General features: G+C 43.5%; 1 protein-coding gene across 2 annotated transcripts in view; it reads left to right on the top strand.

The window, feature by feature from the left end:
* LOC110533532 (zinc finger and BTB domain-containing protein 16-A) overlaps positions 1-16,729 on the top strand; it is a 174,407-nt gene that overhangs the window by 141,172 nt on the left and 16,506 nt on the right. For both annotated transcript variants that reach the window (XM_021617846.2, XM_021617847.2), the window contains exon 5: positions 14,233-14,403. In XM_021617846.2, the coding sequence (XP_021473521.1) occupies positions 14,233-14,403 (171 nt within the window). The remainder of the gene's footprint in view (positions 1-14,232; positions 14,404-16,729) is intronic.

A 16,729-nucleotide genomic window follows, 5' to 3' on the forward strand; every position in this document is an offset into this window, starting at 1 on the left:
AGCTCTGTCAGTCAGCACAGGGCAGATGTATCAAGAGGCCCGCAATCTAAACTTGACAGTTGACACCCCCTGCATATAGGGAAGGTGGTATGGCCCAGAACAGACCATTATGTAATATAAATAGATGCCAGACAAAACCCTGTCTGTCAACAACAAACAAAAGCAGTCAAAGTCTGAATATTGGGGAAAGTTCTGGAATGATTAATATATGACCTGTACCTTAAACATATCAAATCCTTATCTAGTGTATCTCACAAGGAAGACCAATACGAGTGATGAACCTTCCCGGGATATAGATGTTTCCCCTGTCAACTAAATGGACAGTTGAGCTACCATATGGTTCCCTGACATTATTTCTGGGTAATTAATTTGGCATCTAGTCTGGCATCTGGTGACATTAATCTAACTGGTGAACGGTTCATCTCACGTTGCCTGCTTCATGACACACCGACGTGTGAATTATCACTCACTGTTATTGGCATGGATGGCACCACACAGCACATTGACAATTGTGCTTTGTATGCAGACATGGTAGTTTCTCTGGGTGTGTTGGTTACACTGTCTAGTCTTTTTGAGCTGGAGAGAATGAAGGTTCTATTCGCTGACAGGTTCCTTTTAAGCAGTGGTGTAAAGTACTTAAGTAAAAATACTTTAAAGTTCTACTTAAGTCATTTTTTGTGGTATCTGTACTTTACTATTTATATTTTTGACAACATTTACTTTTACTTCACTTCATTCACACTTCACACTTCAAAATAATGTACTTTTTCAAAATAATGTACATTTTCCCTGCTACCCAAAAGTACTCATTACATTTTGACAGGAACACAAGTGCTTCATTTAGAAATGAATGTCTGAGTGTTGGTGTGCCTCTGGCTATCCATAAATATATACAAATTGTGCCGTCTGGTTTGCATAATTTAAAGAATTATAAATTATTCATACTTTTACATGTGATACTTAAAGTATATTTTAGCAATTCCATTTACTTTTGATACTTCAGTATATTTAAAACCAAATACTTTTTGACTTATACTCAAGTAGTATTTTACTAGGTAACTTTCACTTTTTTATATTTAATTTTTTATTGGGTAACTTTTATTTTCTATTAAATGTATCTTTACTTTTACTCAAGTATGACATTTTAGTACTTTTTCCACCACACCACTTTTTATTTTATTTTGGGGGGGGGGCTTTAGACTGTAAAATCCCCAGGAAATGAGCTCAATGATTTTAATTTAGGAAATATGTTCCAAAGTATTCCCACTCATAAATAGAGGCATATGTGATTGTATCCCAATGTAATCACGGTTTGAAATTATTGTTTGTTCAATTATGTTCCGGCCCCCGGACCGTCCCCTCAAGAAAACTGTGGTACTATATTTGACACGCGACTGAATAGAGTACCACCGTATGAGTCATAATACCCATAAAAACTAGCGGCAAAAAGAGGAAATGGTTCCAATAGTTTTTCCACCGTTCAATTTTCCCATAGGGGATTTTAGAAACACATAAAGGCTGTGTTTCATGTAGGTTTACCCTGGCGTGATGTTAACCATATCCATCTTGCTAGGACAAAGTTACTTTTATCAATATATTCACCTGTATTTACCCCCCCCCCTAATTATCTGCTAATGTGGCTATCATAAAGAACTACAAATGCCATGATGATCTGAACGAGACTGCCGAATCGAGGCAAAGATAAGAATCTCTGGATTAACTATCTAATGTTAGCTACATTTAGTCATTAATAAATTGGCAAAATTCCTGTAATTGACAATTCTGTGAACTCTCCTGTGCAAGTTTTACATTGATACAATACCTGTTAGCATAGGTGTCAGCTAGAGATTTATAGTCTTGCATGATGTGTACTTTTTCGAATCTGAGAGTAAACAGAGCCGAATCTACATGAAATAGACCTTATTTTAAGTGTTTCTAAAAATCCCTATGGGAAAAATGAATGGTGGAAAAACAATTGGAACTGTTTGACCACTAGGTTTTATGGATATTATGACACCTCCAATTTGGGGCAAATGTAGTTGGGGACCCCTGCTTTAAGGTCTCATGTATTATTTGATCAACATCGTGTTCGATTGCGTTTTAGAGAAACCATATCGCATTATTGTAAATACAGCAAGCCTATCATTTGATTGGATGTCTGTTTTTCACAGATCATTATATTCCGGCAATGGATATTTATTCATTGCATGTAGATCTAATTATCTCTCTCTCGCTCTCTCATCCTCACCCTCTCTCCCGTTCGATCAATAAACAATTCACTGAGGCTCTTTTCTTTGCGTTTCTTGTCAAAGCCAGTGAGGCGTTTTGAATGAATTAGCCTGTGCAGCTCTTTTTCTTTCTCTTTCTCTTTCTCTGTGTCTCTCTCTCTCTCTCTCTCTGTTTCTGTTTCTCCTTTCCTCTCTATATATTTCCCTCTCTCTCTCTCCCTCTTATCTTCTCTGTATTCCGTTCCAGACCTGTCGTCCAGGCCTGGTGCCACTGATATGCCAGGCCACTCTCAGGGATTAGATCGCTCTGCCCTTTTCCTCTATATGTGTGTGTGCGCTAGTATTAAAATAGTTATTAGCAATTTGCATCAATTAGCTCACCATGTTCCTCCATTGTTCAGAATCTCTGTGTGTCACCAACCTCTCTATGACATGTTGTGTTGCTGCATGTTTCCAGTGCCGCCATACCGCCTTGTTTGGCCTCAGACAGAGAGACTGCTGGGAGCTAGACAGTAGACACAGTTTACTTCACAGCATCCCTCTGGTCACTGGTTCCTCTCGACCCACCTCACCTACTGAGTCCGCACAGCCCCACAGTCCAAATATGACTATGATCTGTAGGTGACTGAGGTGAGATGGAGGGTACATCCCAGATGAAACACTTTCCTACATAGTGTACTACGTTTGACCAGAGCTCTATAGACAAGAGGGACGGAGGTGATTTTTATCATGCCCTCTCCTTCAGCTTTGCTTGTCTCAGACATAAGACCCCTCAATGGTTGGTTTTCACCATGCGTCAGGTTACCGTGGAAATGAAAAGGTCATGGAGGCTTTCGATGCTGAGCTTCCCCTCACGGGGTGTAGTAGAGAAAATGGGTATCTTTGTTAAACTGCTGTGGAGATTCTACTCTTGATTTTTAAACTCTTCAATGTGTTGAATAGGAGGGGAAATATATTGGTATCTACATTGCATTTAGAATGTATTCATACCCCTTGACTTATTCTACATTTTGTTGTGTTACAGCTTGAATTCAAAATGGGTTCAATTGATAATTTTTTCTCACCCATCTACACACAATACTCTTTAATGACAAAGTGAAAACATGTTTTTAGAGATGTTTGCAAATGTATTGAAAATTAAATACAGAAATATTTAATTTACCTAAGTATTCACACCCCCTTGCTATTACGCTCCGGTGCATCCTATTTCCTTTGATCATCCTTGAGATGTTTCCACAACTTGATTGGAGACCACCTGTGGCAAGGGCTGTTGCAGGGACTGTATTACCGCCACACCGGCGGTCACGAGTCATAAAGGTAGTCAAATTCCACATGACTGTTTAGTCACAGTAATTAGGCTTCTCCAAGCTCTGCTGCTGCTGCTGGTCATTAGTAGCCTACCAAACTTGCTAACTTCCTGGTACTTGGCACTCTATTGTCCCTCTAATCACTCAAACATCAATGCAAATGTATTTGAAAATCGAATCAAACACTTCATGAGAGCCCATGAGCTCATGTTGTGCAACATTTCTAGGCTATGCAATTCCGTGAGAAAACAGAGTGATGGCCGCTAATTAAAAGGATCCCATCAGCTTTCTATAGGCTAGGCCTACTATATTTATTTCTTAACTTTTCTAATAATAAGCACATTGCTTATATTTACAACAGGAGTATAGCCTACCTACTTGGCTGGCATGAATATAAATCATCAGGAAAAGTGTCCTCCATCCGTTATTTAAATACATATGTATTTTTCCCACTGCCCCGTTTCAATACAGATGCATGATAATGATTCTAAATCAAAACAAATGTCACACATGTAAAGACAAGATGAAATCAAGAACATGCTGATGGGTGACAATATTAGCCTATCACTTGTGAATTATATATTCAAATCAAATGTATTTGTCACATACACATGGTTAGCAGATGTTAATGCGAGTGTAGTGAAATGCTTGTGCTTCTAGTTCCGACAATGCAGTAATAACCAACGAGTAATCTAACCTAACAATTCCACAACTACTACCTTGTAGACACAAGTGTAAAGGGTTAAAGAATATGTACATAAAGATATATGAATGAGTGATGGTACAGAACGGCATAGGCAAGATGCAGTAGATGGTATCGAGTAAAGTATATACATATGAGATGAGTAATGTAGGGTATGTAAACAAAGTGGCATAGTTTAAAGTGGCTAGTGATACATGTATTACATAAAGATGCAGTAGATGATATAGGGTACAGTATATACATATACATATGAGATGAGTAATGTAGCGTATGTAAACATTATATTAAGTAGCATTGTTTAAAGTGGCCAGTGATATATTTGATAGTGGCTAGTGATATACTACCCTCTCCACTACTGTCCCATCGATGTGGATAGGGGGGTGCTCCCTCTGCTGTTTCCTGAAGTCCACAATCATCTCCTTTGTTTTGTTGACGTTGAGTGTGAGGTTATTTTCCTGACACCACACTCCGAGGGCCCTCACCTCCTCCCTGTAGTCCGTCTCGTCGTTGTTGGTAATCAAGCCTACCACTGTAGTGTCTTCCGCAAACTTGATGATTGATTTGGAGGCGTGCATGGCCACGCAGTCATGGGTGAACAGGGAGTACAGGAAAGTGCTCAGAACGCACCCTTGTGGGGCCCCAGTGTTGAGGATCAGCGGGGTGGAGATGTTGTTACCTACCCTCACCACCTGGGGGCGGCCCGTCAGGAAGTCCAGTATCCAGTTGCACAGGGCGGGGTCGAGACCCAGGGTCTCGAGCTTGATGACGAGTTTGGAGGGTACTATGGTGTTTAATGCTGAGCTGTAGTCGATGAACAGCATTCTCACATAGGTATTCCTCTTGTCCAGATGGGTTAGGGCAGTGTGGTTGAGATTGCATCGTCTGTGGACCTATTTGGGCGGTAAGCAAATTGGAGTGGGTCAGGGTGTCAGGTAGGGTGGAGGTGATATGGTCCTTGACTAGTCTCTCAAAGCACTTCATGATGACGGAAGTGAGTGCTACGGGCGGTAGTCGTTTAGCTCAGTTACCTTAGCTTTCTTGGGAACAGGGACAATGGTGGCCCTCTTGAAGCATGTGGGAACAGCAGACTGGGATAAGGATTGATTGAATATGTTCGTAAACACACCAGCCAGCTGGTCTGCGCATGCTCTGATGGCGCGGCTGGGGATGCCGTCTGGGCCTGCAGCCTTGCGAGGGTTAACACGTTTAAATGTTTTCCTCACGTTGGCTGCAGTGAAGGAGAGTCCGCAGGTTTTGGTTGCGGGCCGTGTCAGTGGCACTGTATTGTTCTCAAAGCGGGCAAAAAAGTTATTTAGTCTGCCTGGGAGCAGGACATCCTGGTCCGTGACGGGGCTGGTTTTCTTTTTGTAATCTGTGATTGACTGTAGACCCTGCCACATACCTCTTGTGTCTGAGCCGTTGAATTGCAACTCTACTTTGTCTCTATACTGACGCTTACCTTGTTTGATTGCCTTGCGGCGGGAATAGCTACACTGTTTGTATTCGGTCATGTTTCCAGTCACCTTTCCCTGGTTAAAAGCAGTGGTTTGCGCTTTCAGTTTCACGTGAATGCTGCCATCAATCCACGGTTTCTGGTTTGGGAATGTTTCAATCGTTGCTATGGGAATGACATCATCAATGCACTTTCTAATGAACTCGCACACCGAATCAGCGTATTCGTCAATGTTGTTGGACGCAATGCGGAACATATCCCAATCCACGTGATCAAAGCAGTCTTGAAGCGTGGAATCAGATTGGTCGGACCAGCGTTGAACAGACCTGAGCGCGGGAGCTTCTTGTTTTAGTTTCTGTCTGTAGGCAGCAAGCAACAAAATGGAGTCGTGGTCAGCTTTTCCGAAAGGAGGGTGGGCGAGGGCCTTATATGCGTCACGGAAGTTAGAATAGGAATGATCCAAGGTTTTACCAGCCCTGGTTGCGCAATCGATATGCTGATACAATTTAGGGAGTCTCGTTTTCAGATTAGCCTTGTTAAAATCCCCAGCTACAATGAATGCAGCCTCAGGATATGTGGTTTCCAGTTTGCAAAGAGTCAAATAAAGTTTGTTTAGGGCCATCGATGTGTCTGCATGGGGGGGGGGAATATATATGGCTGTGATTATAATCGAAGAGAATTCCCTTGGTAGATCATGCGGACGACATTTGATTGTGAGGAATTCTAAGTCCGGTGAACAGAAGGACTTGAGATCCTGTATGTTGTTGTGGTCACACCACGTCTCGTTAATCATAAGGCATACCCCCCCGCCCCTCTTCTTACCAGAAAGATGTTTATTTCTGTCGGCGCGATGCGTGAAGAAACCAGCTGGCTGCACCGATTCCGTTAGCGTCTCTCGAGTGAGCCATGTTTCCGTTAAGCAAAGAACGTTACGGTCTCTGATGTCCCTCTGGAGTGCTACCCTTGCTCGGATTTCATCAACCTTGTTGTCAAGAGACTGGACATTGGCGAGTAGTATGCTAGGGAGTGGTGCGCGATGTACCCGTCTCCGGAGCCTGACCAGAAGACCGCTTCGTTTCCCTCTTTTATGACGTCTTTGTTTTGGGTCGCAGGCTGGGATCCATTCCGTTGTCCTGGGTGCAAGGCAGAACACAGGATCCGCTTCGGGAAAGTCATATTCCTGGTCGTACTGGTGGTGAGTTGACGTTGCTCTTATATTCAGTAGTTCTTCCCGACTGTATGTAATGAAACCTAAGATTACCTGGGGTACCAATGTAAGAAATAACACGTAAAAAAACAAAAAACTGCATAGATTCCTAGGAACGCGAAGCGAGGCGGCCATCTCTGTCGGCGCCGGAAGAACATGTACATCACTTGTGAATGATGCCCAGCATAAGAAACAATGCCTTTTTCTGCAACTTTTTCCAATCATAGCACACCTTATGTAGCCCATAGGCCTAAATGTTTTTAAGAAGGTTTGTATTACAACTAAAGTGGCCAAATAACTTCTTAAAATTAAGCACATTAATCCGCTTTACAAGGGGTGAAAAGCCGAACTGCGCTTATAATGTGAAGAAATAGCCTTATACTTTAGCAACATTTTAAGCTAAACTTCCTGATCTGTTACGTCAGCCACATTGCATAAAAAATATGTTTTGATGCTAGTGGTTTTATTAATTTGTGGTCTATCGCATCCCACAACTGTCCCAGACTATTTATTTCTCGCACAGAATAAAATAGGTTGACTTTTGTACTATGGGGTATAGTAGATTGACATAGGCTAGTGCTTTTGCTGTTTGCTAAGCTTACTCATCTTGTTGGCTGACGAAAAGGAAATGTGTACAGTTCTTCCAATATCTTCAATATGCACCTTAGAATTGGATAAGGACACGCGCAGTTGCGTCCCCGATGTGTCTTTCTTCACTTGTAGCCTGTGAGAACCCGATCACGTTATGGAGAGCCATGTGAATGAGCGATGCTTTCGATTGTGCAGCACACTCAGGGAGAAGGGCACAACGCAGCACTTGGGGACGCAAAAGGCATGGATTTTTTGGGTGCATTACGGCCACAAAGGGGATTCGAGGCATTATCAAGTGCTAGTGAAATTGTGAATTAGAAAATATTGGAGTTGTACAGCCTGCACAAAAAACAAAGCAGAGCTCAAAGCAGAGCCTTTCAAGCAACTTTTTACAAATCAGAATTAGAATCTCATCATGCAGCCTTACAATGTATTAAAAATCTAAACATATAGCCCGACGTTTGTAGAACTAAAGTTACATTAAAAACTCTTAATTAAGCATATAGGAATACCTATTTCTGAGTTAACCGCTCAACACAGAATAGCCGCATGTTCACACTCCCTGTTCACACTATAAAATAATATAAAATAATGTCACGGAATTATAAGCAAATCTTGTCTGCTAAATTAACTAGTGTAGCCCACAACCATATGCCATAGCCTCATCATGACATAACATAAGGACAACTCAGAGGATGCTATTCTTTTCTTCTGAAATAGACTACATTTTCTACATATCATGCTTCTTTAGACATGTCTTTAATAAATAATGGATTTATTGTGAAGGTGTAGGCTATATTTCATGGATTTATTATACTTTTTGGAAGCCAGGAGATGCTAAATGTGTTTGTTAATTAATGGTAATTTACCGTGAGACCGACAGTTATTTGCTTGACAATCACTGGCTGACAAAATTTTGTGACCGCCACAGCCCTACCTGTGGCCACATGATTTAGGAAGAAACACACCTGTCTATGTAAGGTCCCACAGTATACAGTGCATGTCAGAGCAGAAACCATACCATTAAGTCCAAGGAACTGTCTGTAGATCTCCGAGATTGTGCAGCATATAGCTGAGGAAGGGTATAAAACAATTTCTAGAATGTTGAACGTTTCTAAGAGCACACTGGTTTCTATAATTGGGAAATGGAACAAATATAGAACTACCCAGACTGCCTAGAGATGGCCGTCCAACCAAACTGAGCAACCGGGCAAGAAGACCTTGGTCAGGAAGATGACCAAGAACCCAATGACCACTTTTACAGAACTACAAAGTTCCTTAACTGAGATGGGAGAACCTACCAACCTACCAGAAATCAATTTAGAATTCAGGCTTTAACACAATGTAGAATAAGTCAATGGGTATGAATACTTTCCCTCCACACTGCAGCCCAGGGTCTGCTGTGGTCTCGGTCTTGGCAGGCTCTGGCAGCATTGTCCCCCTCAGCAAGTCCCTGCCGGCACCCATTGTCCCCCCTGCCCAGTGCGGGCTGTCAAGAGCCCCCATTTACGCCTCCTCTCTGTGTGCACACACCCTTGCCCCCTCGGGCTACCCCACCCCCACCTTTCCCGCCACAGCTGCCCCCTCTGACCTCTCACTCTCCCCTCATGCTGTCAGACCCAACCTCTCTCACAAAACACACTCTTCTTGTCCAGCCTGCCCATACCACACTACCCACTTCGTGTACTTATTTACCCATTAATTCCTCATTCATCAAAGGGAATGATTAATGTGACACATTTTTTTACCAGCCACACCCATTGCTGTTGTTGTGCGTCTTCATTTTTATACCCATATTGTTTAACCAAAAGCAAAGTGTTAGTCAAGAGGCAGACATTTTGTTGTTCTCCATGCAGGAGCCATCTAAATGCTGGAACATGTTGATGAGTGAGACCAGGGCGTAAAAGACAGGGATGTGGATCCTTAATTAACCCCGATCTAATGGTGATTTAATGCCTATATTCAGGTTCCTAGAGCTCTCTGCTTCATTAACCCTGTGGTGTTTAGTACCCTAACACGCCCATGGACAGGACAGCAGTTCTCATCCATTTAGGTGTGGCACCAACAGGAAACACGAGGACTGCCTCACCATTGTAGAGACATAGGCTAGAAATGCCTAGTGCTCATGTCCGTTCACATAAAGGAAAGTGGTGAAAGCAGACGGTCGAAGCCAAGACTTTCTGTGAGTTCAGCTTATTCTTTTTTTATTGATGTCATCTGAAGGCAGGGACACTTGACAATCAGCAGAGGACCTTAAGTCCACAGCACGTCATGCATACACTCGGCTGGTTACATTTTAGTACGTCCTCACGCACTAGGCACCAGGGGAAGCAACCTGAGTGATGAAATGACGTCTGCCAATCCCCATAGCACCAGGCCATTAGAAGTGGTAATGGTGACGGCAGCTGTGGTGTTATTGTGATTATTCAAACTTGGTGTAATATAATGGTCACACTGATGGTTTTTGACTAGATAAGTGTGTACCCAGGTTTGTGCAGCCTCATTTAATATGCAGTGAAACGCGTCAGCGAAAGACCCTCATCATATTAGGCTCATATCTCCCTCTTTGTTTGGGTTAAATGAAACAGAAAGGTTGACATAAATGCAACCTTGTGTGTGCGCTCTCATGCTCTTGCTATCTCTATCCCTTTCTCTCTCCCTCTCTCCCCAGACACACGCACGCACACACACACACCCAGTCATCCACTCATACACACAGTTAGTCACTGTTATATATACACACACATCATCATACGATGCATTGTTCAGTCCCTACACAAACACTGTATATTTTCATCCACACAAAATAACCCCCCCTCAGCAAGGCTTTGTGGCTGTACTGAAAAATCTATTCACATACGATTCCCATAATTTAACTGTGAATGATACAGTGGCTCATTTGAAAAGCAACCGGTGAAGAGAACCCAGCTAGCAGACAGACGGTTGAGTTGGAAGACAGAGCAGCGGGAGGGAGAGCTGCTGCCATCATCCTTGCGGAGCTGAATGAGGAGAAAGAAGCTAATTGACTTCAGTCCTCGCTCACACCTACTGTATGACTCATGCGTTGTCCTAGACAGCCAGCTAGACAACCCGTAGTAAAATTGCTAATAGCAATACTGTAATTTTATTGCAAAGCAACAAATAAGAAAAATGTTCTCTCTGAAGGTGGTGTTGGTAGAGTTCATAGAATGCATGGGGATTAAACACAAGGGCAATTTCTACTTCACTTCCTCTCCTCAAACAGAAGAAAGGCCATGGCAGACAGAGAGCATCTAGCCCCATGCCCCACCACCACTACCAGCATGCACACCTGTAGCTTTTCTCTCCTCTGTTTGTACCTCTCACAGACGTGTCACCGGCTCTCTGGGAGTTTGCCTATCCATTAAGGGCCCCGTCCGGCTTCGCTTAAATAACTGCTGCCGCCACTCCAGGGCCATTAAGCAACCACCGCCGCCCGCCCAGCATCCAGACGAGAGCAGAGCCCCCTCCCCGATGTACTGTGGCCCCCCCGTTCCTCTCTTCCTCCTCCACCACCACCTCTTTTCAGGTGTCACTTTGGTCCGACTCAATTTTACACTGTAATAGACCACCCGGGTCAGCTACTTTTTTCCACTGCTTCCACCTTCCTTTTTTATCACTGCACCTCCCTTCATCTGTCAGCCCTTCACCTTGCCGCCCCCCCAAGACTGGACCGGCCGCATCACTTTGGAGCACTTCATTCCAGTTAATGCTAATCAGCGCTACAGCACTTTCCCAACACACAGGAGGCCCAGGAGAAAGACACTGTCTGTTCACCTCTGTGTGTACCCCTTTCTCTCACTCTCCCCCTCTTTCGCTTGCTCTCTCTATCTCTCTATGTAATGTCTCTGTGTCCTCCTATGTCTTTCTTCCAAGCAGAAAATAGTATCTGGTATTATTTAATTGTCATGGGTTCAAATACTGTATTGAATTGCAAAGCGCTCAAAACATGACGTACAGACTCTGAAAGCTTGTATGTTTTGAAAAGGAAAGAGCTTTTTTATTACTTTGACTAGTGCAGCATATACTGAGGTTCATATTGATTAATTGTACTCTTCTCTTTTGCTCTTAACAAAGAGCCAACAACCCTTATATTTTCTCTCACCCCAAGATTGCAGCTGACATCTTGTTTGCACAACAGCATGGTAAACACGGTTCTTCTCAGAAAGACAGCTGAACTATTATGTCCATTTGTGTGAATGTATATATTGCAGGATGTATACTATTGTGGTGCTGGAGGGTGCAGGCAAAGAACTGAATACATGTTACTGTATCACACTAGTGTGTGTGTGTGTTGTGTGTGTTGTGTGTGTGTGTGCGCGTGTGTGTGTGCGTGTGAAGGTATATCAGAGGTTAAAGGGCAATCTGTCTGCAAGAGCAGTGCCATTAGGATTAATGCACGCACACTTACACACACTCATACATGCTGCACACGGTCATGTATGCATATACACTCTCTCCTACACAGCCCTCCTGTGTGCCATTCACTTAACAGCATTAAACAGGTCTGGGTTTTACGGCCATATTAGTGTTATTATTGTGTGGGGGGAATGCAATTACTAGTAGTTGTACATTGAAATGGGAGAAGTGGGTTCAGACCTGGGTTCAAGTAGTATTCCAAAATTGTAAAATACTTTGAGCGTTTGCTTAAACCTGCTAGGTTGGGTGGTTGTACTTTTGGGACTTTTTATAGGTCCCATTGCAACAGGCAAGCTCAATCGAGCACAGCTAAAGTATTTGAAATTATTTTTAATAGTAGTTAAACCCAGATCTGGTGGGGTTAAATTAGTGTTTCCTTCTACCATGTCCAGACCTCACCTCATCCCAGACCCAGGTCAATGGCCCGCCATGATCTTACATTCCTGCAGTTTTCCTCTCCCCCTTTCTCCCTCCCTCTCTCTTTCTCAAATTTTGTCACTCTCTCACTATCTCCCACCTCTCTCATTCCCTCAATTGCCCTGTTTCTGTTTGCCTCCAAAACCACTCAAACCATTTTCATTTCTCAACTGGACATTAATTGTTTGTGTGATAGCCCTGAGGTAGTGGGCAGGCTCTGACCACTGTGCTGTCTGTCTCCAGAGCACCCTGTGTTGTTACATTAGAGCGAGAAAGGAGAGAGGAAGGCCTGTCAGTCAAGCCACCTTAAGTGCCTCAAGTCCTGGAGGGATTCCAGTGAAAATCGGCCCCAATCAATGGCCCCCTTTTCATTGATAAAAGAAGAGGGAGAAGAAGATGTTGTGGGGGAGAAAAAAATCTAAAGAAAGAGGTCTAGAGAAAGAGGTCTAGAGAAAGAAGTCTAGAGAAAGAGGTCTAGAGAAAGAGGTCTAGAGAAAGAGGTCTAGAGAAAGGGCTAGAGAAAGAGGGCTAGAGAAAGAGGGCTAGAGAAAGAGGTCTAGAAAAAGGTATAGAGAAAGAGGGCTAGAGAAAGAGGGCTAGAGAAAGAGGTCTAGAGAAAGGTCTAGAGAAAGAGGGCTAGAGAAAGAGGGCTAGAGAAAGAGGTCTAGAAAAAGGTCTAGAGAAAGAGGGCTAGAGAAAGAGGGCTAGAGAAAGCCAGAAGGGAGTCTTGTCAGTATTTATTTGCACAGAAGCAGCGTTACAGCCTCACTGTCAGAAGATTTAAGGACAGGCCCCGTTTTGTCTCATCTTGTTGTTGTTGTTTTTTACCTTTCTCTCCCTCTACCCCATAGCTCTCTTCACTGCCCACATGGTTGCTTGAATTTTCCTCTGACTACCTTTTCCTCATCTCTCTCTCTCGCTCTCTCGCGCTCTCTCGCTCTCCCTCCCTTTTCCCCCTCTCCCTTTCATTCTCTCCTGGGTGTGGATGGGAGACAGTGATTGATCCAGGGGGAGGGCTGTCTCTGGGCCTCCCTCTCGTGCGTTTATGAACATGAGTCCGCTGCTCCTCATAGATTTTTAAATTAGTGGCAGCTTTGCCCCAAAGATGCGTTATTGACTGATGAAATAGAAGCTGAGCTCTAAACACTCCCTCTTTCCCCAGAGTTTTCCCCAGTCTGGTAATTGAAAAGTGTGTGTGTGCGTGCGTGCGTGTGCGCGCTGTATTCCTGTGTGTGACTGTATCTCTGCTGGAGAAAAATGAACACTACTTGTTGGGCTCGAGACTCAATTGAAATATAAAGCACATCTTTATACCTTTTCATGTGCTTAAAAAATGTGTTTAGAAAACCTATCCTCAGTGGCCTTTATGAAGGCCTTAGCCATATTAAAGTGTCCTCTACCAAGCATGAGATACAGGGCCATTGCACATCCCATTGTGTTGACGGTTCCCTGTATGCTAAAACAGTCCTTAGCCTGCCTGTTATACTGCTCACATCGTTTGTCACTGCTCTCAACTTGGTGCTGACCTCTTGTGGTAAGGAATCACAGTTGCAATGTTCAAGCCTGTGTGCTTTTCCCAGTGGTGTTTTACAATGATCGATACCTCGTTTGGTTTAGGATACTTATTTCTTTATAAATGATCTAACAGATCTCAAGAAATGTACATCATTGTACAATGAACAAGAATGTTGAATATCCATAGAACGGAGAGGAAATGGTCTTTATTCAGGAGTAGGGCCAAGAATGATGTGTCATTTCACTACAGGACTGTCAACATGTTATGTTTTGTCAGATTTATTCTCGACATTATCTCCTACTCAATTGAAGATACAAACCAGACTAAATGAGAAAAGAAAACTCACCTTGTCCTCCCTCCCTTTCTCCATTAGGCTCGGACATGGCCATCTTCTGCCTGCTGTGTGGGAAGCGCTTCCAGGCGCAGCCGGCACTGCAGCAGCACATGGAGGTCCACGCCGGTGTGCGCAGCTACATCTGCAGCGAGTGCAACCGCACCTTCCCCAGCCATACGGCACTCAAACGTCACCTTCGCTCGCACACAGGTCAGTGGCAGTGGCAACGCATACTGTCTAGTAGCAGCTACAAAGTATGTGGACACCCCTTCAAATGAGTGTATTCTGCTTTTTCAGCCACACCCATTGCTGACAGGTGTATAAAATCGAGCAAACAGCCATGCAATCGCCATAGACAAACATTGTCAGTAGAATGGCCTTACTGAAGACCTCAGTGACTTTCAACATAGCACCTTCATAGGATCCCACCTTTCCAACGAGACAGTTTGCTAGAGCTGCCCCGGTCAACTGTAAGTGCTGTTATTGTGAAGTGGAAACGTCTAGGAGCAACAACGGCTCAGCCGCGAAGTGGAAAGACTTCCCAGAAGAGTGGAGACTGATATAGCAGCAAAGGGGGGCGGGGCAACTACATATTAATGTCCATTAATTTTGAATGAGATGTTTGACAAGCAGGTGTCCACATTATTTTGGTTATGTAGTGTGTGTCAACTCCCCCTCTATCCTAGTGCACTAGGACACACTTCTTTAGGCTACTCATGTTCTCTCACACTAACCAGTCAACTCAAACTCCTCTGACTACTAACAAATGACATTGTCACAACGTTGCAGATCGATTGTGAGAAGGTTGGTCATCACATTAGACAATTTGTGAGGTAATAATTTCACTTATGCTGTGGCAACATACTTTTGCAATGATGTGGCAACAAGTGAAAGCTACACATAGACCTGCTGAAGACTGACAGGGAAAAGGTTGTCAACACAGTCTCCTTAGGTCAGCAGCTGTAAACGAATCCATATTTCTTATAATGGTGTGATGGATTGTTCCATTGACAGACATGGGTGACAGTATATTGGACAAGTGGCGATGTCTCAGTAGTCTAGCATCAGTTTAGACTCAAGAGCCCTGCAGGGCAACAACACGTGTCTCACCACATTATGCTCATGGCTTTGGCTTCTGAACATGGTTGCCTATTATCTAACTCACTACAATGGTTCCCCGACTCAAAAATATTTATTTTTATTTAACCTTTTATTTAACTGGGCAAGTCAATTAAGAACAAATTCTTATTTATAATAACGGCCTACCGGGAACAGTGGGTTAACTAAAAAACAGATTTTTACCTCGTCAGCTTGGGGATTCCATCCAGCAACCTTTCGGTTACTGGCCTAACGCTCTAATCACTAGGCTACCTGCTGCCCTAGTCCACTATTTGCATGGCTGGCTGAATAAACAGAGAGATCTGGTCATTTGCTGAATAAATTCATGCCATAATCAAACGGAGCTGGTACTGTATATACCTCCAGGCTGGCTCGTTGGTGAGTAAAGGCCATGTTAATACTGTCAGTTGTGAGAAGGACGAGGCTGAAGAGGGAAATAGCCTGGCGGATGAGGTGATTTAGGGAAAAGCCCCTGTTACCGTGACAGAATATAAGAACATGGAAATGAATCCCATTTCACTTGCAAAGGATGGACGCTCTCGTCTTCTCTTTTTTCCTTTCTATCCTCCGCCGTCTGTCTGCGACCTTAAATAACAGTCTCTATGTCAGAGCTGATATAGCTCACCGGCTCACGGATAAATATTTGAGATGAAGGTGGCGAGATGAGCGCAGCCAGCTTATTTGCAAGCCGATGTGCAGCGATTTAGTGCGAGTGACAAGGTGAGGCGGTCCTGTATACTGGACCTCCGCATCTGCTTCTCTGTTTTCACGCCAATCCTCGGGAGAGGACCAATGACATATACAGTGCAGTAGGAAAGTATTCAGAGCCCTTGACTTTTTCCACATTTTGTTACTTTACTGCCTTATTCTAAAATGAATGAAATAGTTGTATTCCCTCCTCAATCTACACACAATACCCCATAAAGACAAAGCAAAAACAGGTTTTTAGAAATTTTTGCTAATTTATTACAAATAAAAAACTTAAATATCACATTTACATAGGTATTCAGACCCTTCACTCAGTACTTTGTTGAAGCACTTTTGTCAGCGATTACAGCCTCGAGTCTTCTTGGGTATGACGCTACATGCTTGGCACACCTGTATTTGGGGAGTTTCTCCCATTATTCTCTGTAGATCCTCTCAAGCTCTGTCAGGTTGGATGGGGAGTGTCGCTGCACAGCTACTTCCAGGTCTCTCCAGGGATGTTCAATCGGGTTCAAGTCCGAGCTCTGTCTGGGCCACTCAAGGACATCCAAAGACTTGTCCTGAAGCCCCTCCTACATTATCTTGGCTGTGTGCTTAGGGTCGTTGTCCTGTTGGAAAGTGAACTTTCGCCCCAGTCTGAGGTCCTGAGCGCTCTGGAGCAGGTTTTCATCAAGGATCACTCTACTTTGCTCCGTTCATATTTCCCTCGGTC

The sequence above is a fragment of the Oncorhynchus mykiss genome, chromosome 10 (assembly GCF_013265735.2).
Source record: "Oncorhynchus mykiss isolate Arlee chromosome 10, USDA_OmykA_1.1, whole genome shotgun sequence".
Classification (NCBI taxonomy): Eukaryota; Metazoa; Chordata; class Actinopteri; order Salmoniformes; family Salmonidae; genus Oncorhynchus; species Oncorhynchus mykiss.